This window comes from Odocoileus virginianus, chromosome 27, assembly GCF_023699985.2.
Source record: "Odocoileus virginianus isolate 20LAN1187 ecotype Illinois chromosome 27, Ovbor_1.2, whole genome shotgun sequence".
NCBI lineage: Eukaryota > Metazoa > Chordata > Mammalia > Artiodactyla > Cervidae > Odocoileus > Odocoileus virginianus.
The window spans coordinates 32,456,672-32,468,329 of record NC_069700.1 but is presented as its reverse complement, the minus strand read 5'-3'; the positions used below and the strand labels follow the sequence as shown (position 1 = coordinate 32,468,329).

At 48.3% G+C, this 11,658-nt stretch overlaps 2 protein-coding genes across 2 annotated transcripts in view; one reads left to right on the top strand and one right to left on the bottom strand.

Moving 5' to 3' along the window:
- Positions 1–4,851: 4,851 nt before the first annotated feature.
- PIM1 (Pim-1 proto-oncogene, serine/threonine kinase) lies at positions 4,852–10,306 on the top strand. Its single transcript, XM_020885760.2, has 6 exons — positions 4,852–5,356; positions 5,472–5,578; positions 5,693–5,743; positions 5,842–6,208; positions 7,782–7,958; positions 8,740–10,306. The coding sequence occupies exons 1-6, from the start codon at positions 5,275–5,277 to the stop codon at positions 8,895–8,897; spliced, it is 942 nt and encodes a 313-aa protein (XP_020741419.1). The 5' UTR covers positions 4,852–5,274; the 3' UTR covers positions 8,898–10,306.
- Positions 7,660–11,658, bottom strand: part of TMEM217B (transmembrane protein 217B) — a 67,583-nt gene continuing 63,584 nt past the window's right edge. The window contains exon 3 of the mRNA XM_020885764.2: positions 7,660–8,177. The gene's annotated coding sequence lies outside the window, so the exon portion shown is untranslated. The remainder of the gene's footprint in view (positions 8,178–11,658) is intronic.

Genomic DNA, 11,658 nt, shown 5'->3' with positions numbered 1-11,658 from the left:
ACACATATATATATACATTTTTTTCATATTCTTTTCCATCATGGTTTCCCACAGGATATTGAATATAGCTCCCTGTGTTATATACAGTAGGACCTTGTTGATCTATTGTATATGTAATAGTTTGCATATGCTAATCCCAAACTCACCATCTATCCGCTCCCCCCACAACCACAAGTCTGTCTGCGAATCTGTTTCTGTTCATAGATAGATTCATTTGTGTCATATTTTAGATTCCACATGTAAGTGATATCATATGGTCTTTGTCTTTCTCTTTCTGACTTACTTCACTTGGTGTGATCATCTCTAGGTCCATCCGTGTTGCTGCAAATGGCGTCATTTCACTCTATTTTATGGCTGAGTATTATAATATATTCTCTTTTATGGCATATCTTCTTTATCTATTCATCTGTCAATGGACATTTAGGCTATTTCCATGTCTTGGCTATTTTATATAGTGCTGCTATGAGCATAGGGGTGCATGTATCTTTTTGTATTATAGTTTTGTCCCTATGTATGTCCTGAAGTGGGATTGCGGGATCATATAGCAACTCTATTTTTTGTTTTTTGAGGAACCTCTATACTGTTCTCCATAGTGGCTGCACCAACCTACATTTCCACCAACAGTGTAGGAGGGTTCCCTTTTCTCCACACCCTCTCCAGCAGTTTTTACTTTTAGACTTTTTAATGATGGCCATTCTGACTGGTATAAGGTCATACCTCATGGTAGTTGGTTTTTTTTTGGCTGGTCTGGGTCTTCTTTGTTGTGCTTTCTCTAGTTGCGGTGTGTGGGCTTCTCTTTGCAGTGACTTCTGTTGTAGAGCACAGGCTCTAGGCTCTCAGGCTTCAATAGCTGCAGCTCGAGGGCTCCAAAGCTCGGCTCAGTAGTTGTGGCATATGGGCTTAGTTGCTCCACGGCACTGGGATCTTCCCAAACCAGGGATCAAATCAGTACCCCCTGCACTGGCAGGCAGATCTTAGCCGCTGGGCCACCTGGGAAGTCCTCGTTGTAGTTTTGACTTTCATTTCTCTAATAATTAGAGATGATGGGCATCATTGCATGTGCCTGTTGGCCATCAAGTCTTCAGTCTTTGGAGGGGAGGGGGCATGCCATGTACAGCTTTCAGGATCTTAGCTCCCTGACCAGGTATCAAAGCCGGGTTCCTGGCAGTGGAAGCGCAGTCCTAACCACTGGACAGACAAGGAATTCCCAGAGGCATCAGTCTTTTTAAATTTAGACTGTTTCATGTCTTAGGATCTGTAGGGAGTTTTCACATATATTCCACAGATGTGAAATTTAAATTTTTCTAAATAATCTTACAACTGTTGAGATAATTGGAGACATTTTAAGATATATAAAGAAGTGTATTGCAGCTGACTTTCTCCCAAATTTTCCTTTCTATTTTACCAAACAAGGAGTAAAATAAAAAATAATGATACATTTTTTCAAAATTAAACTTTAAAAAATTCAGTAATCTTTCTTTTTAGGAGAGAAATAGATGCAGACCCAAATTATTTCTATTCAATTAATTGACATTAATTTATAGAGAAAAACTAATAGAAACCTAGTTATATAAGTGTATCAAGTACACTCAGTGGTACTTTAAAAGACAGTGAATAGGCCTCCCTTTCAAACCTCTTCTAAACTGTGATTACAGAAATTGCTGAAGTCATTCTTTTGACAATACCTTGATTAAATACATTTCAGGTAGAATATGGAAACCATCTAACGATTAATTTGGCTATTGTTCAAATAAACATAAAACAATTCTCTCCTTTCCAGAGAATTGCTAGCATAATTACGGCCTTCATCTTTCCAAAAGCACTTGTCATTTAATTATTAGTGTGATTTTTCTGGTTCTTTGTTAGAATCTTTGAGACATCACAGGTTGTGCTTGTTTTTATTATTACAACTACAGGTTGATGAATCAAAACATCAAATTTCCTACCTTTGAAGAGTAACTTTTTAACACAAAACATACTTGAATGTTTAATAATTACCTTTAAAAGCAGTTTTAAGTAAATAAAAGCTCTTTTCCAAGCAAGGTCCATGTTTTATAACTTCCAGCTGTGAAGTACCCATCATATGAAGCAGACATATTAGATGTTAATCACTTTAGCTAAAGCTAATTAAAGATTGAGCCCTACAAAGATCTAGAGAAAGTGAATTTGATTGAATGTATACAACTAGTTTGAATCATATTCTCTCCCAAGATGATTAAAATATAACTAGCTAGCAGTTTATCTTTGAAACTTCCAAGGTACAAGACCATCCCCAAATTCTTCCTTTTCATCATCGTTATAATCATAATCAGCATCATTGCCACCATAGCTAATATTTATTGGAAGTTTACTTCATGCCAGTCTACGAGCTTTATACGTAGAATTTCATTTGCTCCTTACAACAGTCCTATGAAGAAGGTGCCATTATCTCCATTCAGAGTCTAAAGCAATTTGAGGAAAGATCAAGCTGATGAAAGGTTAAGCAACTTCATGAATGTCACATAAATAGTATGTGCCAGATCCCAGATCTGAAAGCAGGCTAACCCAGTTTAAAGATTGTTCCTAACTTTTATTTTACTTTGCCTAAACCCACTTAATTCACTTAAATTTGGTATAAAACGACTTTAATCATGACCTTTTTGTTGGGACCCATTTTGGTTTTTCCCTTCATCAATGAATACTGGATAAAGTATTCATTCAAGGAATAGGAAGACAAGGTATAAATAACTGAAAAGTTAATAGATTTAAAAAAAAAAACAACAAACCAAGAAACAAATACACGATTAAGTAGCGTAGACAGTTTGCCTAGCAATCTGGGGTGGAACTATTTTAATTGTGTCCTGAAGTCTGGAAAGACTTTAAATGAAAGTGTAGAAGAGGGGGCCTTCTCAGAACAAGTTGACTACCTCTACAAAGGCAGAAAGTCCAACTCTACAAAGGCTAGACAAACGGAAACAAGTGAGAATAGTCCAGTAGGGCTTTTGAGAGGAAAGGAAGAGGGGACAGAGGTGGGGGTCACATACATTGACTGATACTTGATGTCTTACTCAGTACCAAGGACAGTTTTAGAGCCCAACAAGAGGAAAAGTTTGGATAGTCAGTTGAATTTGTGTTGTTTTATCTTTTCCTCTCTTAGCTGTTGTATGACCCTGTGTCATTTTATTTATGTTTCATTTTCCTATCTGTAAAAAAGGAATAATTCTTGTTCCCTTGGGCTTTTTCCTAGTCATCAAAAATGAATGAGTTAGGCCACAGTACACAAACAAAAAGAAAATATGTAATATTTCATAAGATAATAAAAGTTGTGAAATATCTGAACATCTTTATATAACAGCAGTGTAGAAAACTTTTAATGAAACATTTAAATTAATTAATGAGTGCAGCTATACAGATCCTCAGACCTCATTTTTTCTTAAAGTGGCAGAAACTTGAAAAAAAAAAAAATAAAAAGAGGATGTAGTTAGCTTTCAATTACTTAGGACCTGACAACTCAATTTACGGATTACAAAGAATTTTAATTTACTCATTTCACACGTCGTTATCAACTCCACAAGAAGTTTAAAAGGACAAAGGATGAAAGTCGAATTGGTCAGTTTCCGTGTTATTTCCAAGGGGGCATGGAGCGGGGGTGAGGGGGGAATTTCCTTTGAGTCAAGACTGGGGGCAGCCAATAATTGCTAATATTGCCTGACTGGTAATAACAGGCTGATGAAGTGAATACAACGTGAAAACTCTGATTACATCTAGCGCGCCTTCCCACCCTCGCTTTTAGATGAGGCATTTTCTTCTCTCTCCCGCCCTCACAGAAGGGGCTGAGACAGCATCTGGCATCACAATACTAACATTTGTTTCGTGATTTCCTCTTTACTGAGCACTCTGACACACATCACTTCTTCGGCATCAGGATTCACTGGAACCTTTCTGCGTTTTTTAAAAAATAAAAATCTGCCAGGGGATCTGGGGGCCGATATTTTCACCGGCTGTGACAATCGCGATCTGGACCCCTCCCCCGAGCGAGCGGAGCTCTCCGGGTTTTATTCCAGGCCTGTGACACCTCCGTGAAGCCGCCGTTGTGACTCACATCTTGCAGATTCTGCGCCCCCAACATCCAAACCCCAGAGAATCCAACCCGAGCCCACAGCGCGTGGTCAACCCGCCCAAGCCGACTTGGAGGTCTCGCTTCTGAGTCACACATAAAGACCACCCTCGTCGGCATCCTCCCCCTGCCCCCCACACACAGTCGCTCACACCCCGGCGCGCCGGCCGCCGGGCCTCGGGGCCTGACACACCAACGCCTGTCTTCTCTGCGCAACTCGTTATGCTCCAGCTCTTAGCCCTTGACCCAAAAACCCCGAGAAATGGAGAGCCGCAGAGCCGGCCTCGGGCGGCCTTTGATGGCTTTGTTATTGTTTGGGTTTGAATCGATACGCCCCTCCCCATCCTTCCTCTCTCGCAGCTCAACACTCGGCTCCCGCCTCCTCGCACGCCCCGCGCCCCTCCCCCTCCATTTTGGCGCCTTTTCCTTCCCGCCACGTCGTGGCGGCGTAGAGACCATTCTGACCGCGAGAGCGGGGGCGGGGCGGGGGCGGGGCGCGCCTGGCGTTATGCAGATGAGCCGGCCTCTGGTTGGCTGGAGGCGCGCCAGCGGGGGCGGGGCCGGGGCTCGGCGATGGCGCGCGGGGCGGGGGGGTGCAGAGGGGAGTCACCCCGTCCCGCCGCTCCCCCACCCCCTCTCCTCCCTCCGCGCCCGGGCGCCCGGCTTCCCCCGCCTAGGCCTCCCGGAGAGGCCCCGCCCCATCCCCGCCCGCCCGCGCGCCCCCTCCCCGCCGGCGCGCTCCGCCCCTTTTACTCCTGGCGGCAGGGCGAGCCGGGCGTCTGCTGCAGCGGCCGCGGTGGCGGAGGAGGCCGGAGAGGACTTGGCGGCGGCGGCGGCGGTGGCGGGACCGGCAACAGCAACAGCAGCAGCAGCAGCAGCAGCAGCTACAGCTACACACTGTCTGTGCCGCGGCGCTGCCACACCAGCCCCTCGAGCCGCCCACCCTGCCGCCCGCTGCGCTGCCTGACCCTGCCGGCGTGTCCGTCAGCCGCCAGCCCCGGCAGCGCCCCCAGTCGTCCTCCGACTCGCCCTCGGCCTTCCGCGCCAGCCGCAGCCGCAACCGCAACGCCACCCGCAGCCTTAGCTCCGGCCTTAGGCACAGCCGCCGGCGCAGCCCTAGCCCCTACTGCAGTAGCTCCTCCAGACACAGCCTCTGCGCCGACACCCTGGAGGTGGGGATGCTCTTGTCCAAAATCAACTCGCTTGCCCACCTGTGCGCCGCGCCCTGCAGCGACCTGCACGCCAACAAGGTGGCGCCGGGTAAGTGCCTCTCCCCCCAACCCCGGATGGAGGTGGGGGGTGGCTGGACCTGGAGGGTGGGAGCTGGGGGGCTCGCGGGCCGTCACTAATTCTTCCGGGACTCTCCCTTTCCTAGGCAAGGAGAAGGAGCCCCTGGAGTCGCAGTACCAGGTGGGCCCGCTCCTGGGCAGCGGCGGCTTCGGCTCGGTGTACTCAGGCATCCGTGTTGCCGACAACTTGCCGGTGAGTGGGCGCCCGGCTTGCGGGGAGGGCGCGCCGCCCGGGGGCACGCCGGTGTGTTTGGCCCCCAGCGAGGGAATCTCTTAACAGAGACTCTGTTGGGGGGGGGCTTTCCAGGTGGCCATCAAGCACGTGGAGAAGGACCGGATTTCCGACTGGGGAGAGCTGGTGAGTATCTTGGAGGGAGCGACCCCCCGGGATGGCTGGAGTGGGGTACCCTGTGACCCGCCCCTGCCCTAACTGCAGCCCCCCTCGCCCCTCTGCAGCCTAATGGCACCCGAGTGCCTATGGAAGTGGTTCTGCTGAAGAAGGTGAGCTCAGGCTTCTCCGGCGTCATTAGGCTCCTGGACTGGTTCGAGAGGCCCGACAGTTTCGTCCTGATCCTGGAGAGGCCGGAGCCGGTGCAAGACCTCTTCGACTTTATCACGGAAAGGGGGGCCCTGCAGGAGGAGCTGGCCCGCAGCTTCTTCTGGCAGGTGCTGGAGGCGGTGCGACACTGCCACGACTGCGGGGTGCTTCACCGCGACATCAAGGACGAGAACATCCTTATCGACCTCAATCGTGGCGAGCTCAAGCTCATCGACTTCGGGTCGGGGGCGCTGCTCAAGGACACCGTCTACACGGACTTCGATGGTGAGTCAGCCTGAGGGGGAGCTTCCCGGGAGGGGAATTGCCCAGGTGACTCGGCCTGGCCTGGAGGCCTCGGCAGGCTTCCCTCCCCGGCCCTTTGTAAAGGTCATCGGGCCGCCTGGCTCGGTGCTAGCAGGGGTGGGGCGAAGGAGGGCTTCCCAGGGTAGGAAAGCTGGGAATTTCGAGCCAGCTGAACCTGTAATGTCTCTGGCATGATTTTATTTTTTAAGTGGAATTCAGTAGGTTCCAAGCTTTCCCCATGAATAAGAGGTTGTGGGCAACCGGCCGTAGCCCAGATTTCTGAAGTCTGACCCAGTTTCCCCGCCAGTAGAAGGATGGGAGGGAGGGGGACAGGGGGAGGAGAGAGCGGGAGAGATGAAAATTGATTGCCGGTTTTGTCATTTTTGTTTTGATTTATAAGGGAGTTTTCGGTGAGGTAGTTTTTAGAGCTGCGATGTGTTTTGTTTTGTTTTGTTTTTTCCCCTCCCCTTTGATCTGGGGACGAATAAGGAAAAAAAGAGTAGTTTCACTAAATAATTCATTTTGTTGATTTTTGTTATTATTTTTTTTTGGTGGTGATGAGTGAGGGAGTCGGGAATAAATGTTGTGAAATAGGATCTCTTGCTGGTTTGAAAATTAGTTGGGTATCTCCACAGAGAGGATGAAAACCTATCTTAGGGAGGGGCTTGGAGCGGGTTCTTTCAGAAAAGATGGAATGGAGAGCTCGGAGATCAAAGCAGAGGAGGGTGGGTCATCATCTGAGCGGCTTAACCTAACAAACGACAGCCTTTCAAAACTTGTGACTGGGGCTTGTGGTTTGTGTTTATTTGCCCTTGGAGGACGCTGGGTTGGGCTGCGTTTTTTTTGTATTTAACAGTTAATGGCTGGCCGGGTCCTCCCATGTTTTTTCCTTCCAGTCTTTGCTGCCCCCTGGTGAGCGCCCGCGGGATGGCCCCACATTTTTTTTTTTTTTTTACAACTCAAAGTTTGTAAACAGGAATCACGTGGTCTGAAGCCAGCCCTGCAGCTCTACCTCTCCCGCGGGTGGAGGAAGGGGTGTGGGTGTCTGCCCTTGCATTCAGAGGGTGGAGAGGAAGGCCTCTTAAAGGGCACCCTGACCTAGAATATTGTGCAAGTGTCCTTGCCTGGATCGTATCTGAGGTGGCACTCTAACCCGGTCCTGGGCAAGGACCTTTAATGCAATTTCAGGATAGTCTGTGGGGATACCTCCCTTTGATTATACCTGTGTTCATGTCCTCCTCCAGTTGTGGGTGGTCCTACCACATACCTGTCAGGTGCTTGGGTCTGTGGCTGGCCCTGTTTGTTTCTTGGAGCTGTTTGTTTATGGTCTGGGCTGATAAGAGAAGTCAGTAATGCTTTGGGTTGGAGAGTTGCCATAAGCTGCTCATCCACTCCTGTTAGCCCTGGGGAGGGGGGATTGGAGTTCACTCAGCTGTTGACAAAAGTAGGGTGGTGCTTTTTTTTTTTTTTTTAAGTTACTCGGCATACCTCTCTGGTGCTTTGAGTTTTATTTTTGCTAAAAGTGTGTTTTCTTTCCTCTTCCCCTGACTCACAGGGACCCGAGTGTATAGTCCTCCAGAGTGGATCCGCTACCATCGCTACCATGGCAGGTCCGCAGCCGTCTGGTCTCTTGGGATCCTGCTGTACGACATGGTCTGTGGAGATATTCCCTTTGAGCATGATGAGGAGATCGTCAGGGGCCAAGTTTTCTTCAGGCAGCGGGTCTCCTCAGGTAACTTCTGGGAAGCCCCTTATTGAGGAGAGGCTGGAATCACGAGGCTGATAGTCCTCAACAAGCTTGGAGAGCTTTACTCCCCAGGAGAGGCTGTGACCCTTGACTTAGCAGGATTCTTGGCCAGTGATTCATGCTTGAGAGCCAGTTTGCAGGAATCAAATGATATGCATTTGTGGGTGCTTTTGCGGGGGGTGGGGGGTGTCAGAGGAAGAGCACCTGTGGGAATATTAGGAAGAAAAAGACCATTTAGTATCACTGGAAGATTTTGTTTGTTTTTGAGTACCCAAAAATCTTGATCCCTTAATTCCTGGCTGTTTTGCCCAGGAGTAAAGAAGTTGAGGGCTTTTTGAGCCTTCTCCCTTAAGGCAGGCCCTCTAAATACTGTGGTTCCAGTGACCTCATTGTGGGTGGTGTTCATATTTGTAAGTCTGTAGGTGAATTGAATCACCTCATCATGCTTAGTGATGTCTCATCAAAATCCCTTGTCATCATCCTTCCTATTTCTGGTGAGTGGGCGTCGTGGGAAAGGTCCCAGCTATTGAAGTTTGAAAACCACAGGTTTAAGAGGGGAGCTGTTTTTTTTTTTTTTAAGCTGAAAGCAAACTGGAGGATCTAGATGTTAGTTAATACCTTCTCATTGAAGAAGCAGCCTTCTAGAAAGGGCCTGGTCTCTTGGTTGGATCCCTGACCTGTGGGCCCCTGGGAAGCAACGTGGGAAGACCTTTACATTGCAAAAGCAAGTTGAGTCATTCATAACCTCTTGTCTTTCTTTCTCCAGAGTGTCAACATCTCATTAGATGGTGCTTGGCCTTGAGACCATCAGATCGGCCAACCTTTGAAGAAATTCAGAACCATCCGTGGATGCAAGACGTCCTCCTGCCCCAGGAAACTGCTGAGATCCATCTCCACAGCCTGTCGCCAGGGCCCAGCAAATAGCTTCTCCCACAGGTTCTTCCCTCCCTGTCAGATGCTCAAGGGAGGGGAAGTGTCTTGTCTCCAGCTTCCCGAGTACCAGTGACACTTATCTCCAAGCAGCACAGTGCTTGATACAGGAACAACATTTACAACTCATTCCAGACCCCAGGCTCCTGGAGGCTGCCTCCCAAACAGGAGGAAGAGACTCCACTCCAGGCGTCCTAGGCCCCCACTCCTCCTGTAGAAGCTCTCCTTCTCACCGGTGTCCAGCATTGCTGGACTCTGCAAAATCCCAGGGGTGGGCGGCAGTGGGGGGTGGGTGGGAGTAGGGCAGGATCCTGCCATGGAACTGTTCCCTTCATCAAGAGTTCTGCTGAATGCCGTGACGGGTTGGGCGGGGTGGGGGGAATGCGGGTTGGGGTGGGTTAGGACTAGCACCATTTTAAGTCCCTGTCACCTCTTCCGACTTTCTGAGTGCCTTCTGTGGGGACTCCGGCTGTGCTGGGAGAAATACTTGAACTTGCCTCTTTTACCTGCTGCTTTTCCAAAAATCTGCCTGGGTTTGGTTCCCTCTCTTTCTCCCTTCCCCTTACCCCCCATCCTTCATATGAAAGGTGCCATGGAAGAGGCTACAGGGCCAAACGCTGAGCCACCTGCCCTTTTTCCACCTTTAGTAAAACTCCCAAGTGAACTGGTCTTCCTTTTTGGTTTTTACTTAACTGTTTCTAAGCCAAGACCTCACACACACACACACACACACACACACACACACACACACACACAAACAAATGCACAAACAATGCAAATCAACAGAAAAACTGTAAATGTATGTACAGTTGGCATGGTAGTGTACAAAAGGATTGTAGTTGATCTAATTCTTTTTTAATTTTGCCTTTTAAGTTATTTTACCTATTTTGTTTTGGGTTTTTTTTTCCTTGGAAAGATGATGCGCGTTCTAACCTGGAGGTCAATGTTATGTATTTATTTATTTATTTATTTGGTTCCCTTCCTGCTCCAAGCTTCCACGGCTGCCGCCATAGTTTTCTTTTCTCTCCTTTCCTCCTCTGACTTGGGGACCTTTCGGGGAGGGCTGCGATGCTTGCTCTGTTGGTTTGTAGGGTGACGGGACTCAGGCGGGACAGCCGCCGCAGCTCCCTGACTGCTGCGGGGGCCCCCACGCCGGCTTACCCAAGTGGGCGTGGGGTCCGGGGGTGATGGGGGAGGGGTGTTGCTGACTTGTGTATATAGGATAGATATATGAAAAGCAGTTCTGGATGGTGTGCCTTCCGGATCCTCTCTGGGGCTGTGTTCTGAGCAGCATGTAGCCTGCTGGTTTTATCTGAGTGAAATACTGTACAGGGGAATAAAAGAGATCTTATTTTTTTTTTTTTATACTTGGCGTTTTTTGAATAAAATACTTTTTGTCTTAACTTGTGGCTTAAGTGTTATCCATGCAGAGGCATGCTAATGTGCACTTGGTAAGTGCCAAAATCTATCCTGGGAAGGAAAGGGGGAGTTGTCTGCCTAAATCTGGTTGCTTGCCACAGGGCTTCTGGGATAAACACTTTTCTGAAATGAATGTATGGCCAAAGAGTAGATGGGCCAATTCTTTTGTGGACAAGATTTGGCTGGAGGGGCCCAGTGAAATCCCAACCTCTGTTTCCAGTATGTATTATATTAGGGCTGGGCTAAAACAGCACTAGTCAGATTTCATGAAAGGCCACTATGAAGTTCTGTAGCTATGGAAGTTCTGTAGGCATGGAACTGTAGAGCATTTCTATCTGCTGGAAAGTTCCACTGGACAAGGCAGACCTAGAAATGCCAAAATCTTGCTAAGCTACCAGTTGAGGCTTTTTGCCATTGTCTCTCCCACTAGTAAAACATTTTGAGCATGTGCCCTTGATACATGTTGAGTTTACTGGAATACTATATACCTGTGCTATTCTAAGTTCTGAATCAAGTTCCTTTCACCTTTAGTGTGGGGTTTAGTCATTGACAATAGTCAATAAGCAAGAGTTTTCCTCAAGTAGTTGCTCGGTCGTGTCCAACTCTGCGACCCCCAAGGTCTGTAGCCTGCCAGGCCCCACTGCCTGTGGAATTCTCCAGGCAGGGATGTTGGAGTGGGTAGCTGTTCCCTTCAGGGAATCTTCCTGACCCAGGGATTGAACCCGTATCTCATGTCTCCTGTATTGGCAGGTGGATTTAGCATCTGAGCCACCTTTCCAATGTGCTTGACAAAGTTTTGTAATGAGATATGGGTTTGATTTTCAGTCCAAGGCTTGTTTGCAGGGATCTGTTTAAGCCCCTTGTTCATTATGTGAGAGTTTAAGTGGTAGAACCCATGAATGCACTTAGTGCACGTGGCCTGACGACCACCTGATATGCTGAAAGTACACTGCAGTACCACTGTCAATGTGCGTGTCAAGCACTTGTGAAATACTGGTTTCTCGTTTCTTTAGAAGCCATCAGTAGCAGACTTCCCCTGCTAGGGGAAGTAGGTAGGGTCATCTTGCTCCCTACCACCGGTGCATATACACACCCTCTGACCACTGGCCTAGATGCTGTCTTGTCAGGTTGAGGGTCCAGGCCACAAATACTGCTACTCCTCATGTCTACCCTTAAGCTTGGACATGATCCCAAACCGTGGCTCAGACCCCATGTGGTCATTGGAGAAGAAGGATTTCTTGGTTCTAGGGGGCTAATTATCTTCAGTTCCCCTTTTCTCTATCCCCCCTGCTCCCCCTCCTCCACCCACACCAAACACATGCAAAAACTCCAATCT

What these genes read in the sequence shown, in the direction of transcription:
- PIM1 (XM_020885760.2), top strand. Translation starts at nt 5,275, where the DNA reads ATGCTCTTGTCCAAAATCAACTCGCTTGCCCACCTGTGCGCCGCGCCC. An exon ending in CGCCAACAAGGTGGCGCCGG is followed by an intron (nt 5,357 to 5,471) that starts GTAAGTGCCTCT and finishes TCCCTTTCCTAG; the next exon opens with GCAAGGAGAAGGAGCCCCTG. An exon ending in CAGGCAGCGGGTCTCCTCAG is followed by an intron (nt 7,959 to 8,739) that starts GTAACTTCTGGG and finishes TTCTTTCTCCAG; the next exon opens with AGTGTCAACATCTCATTAGA.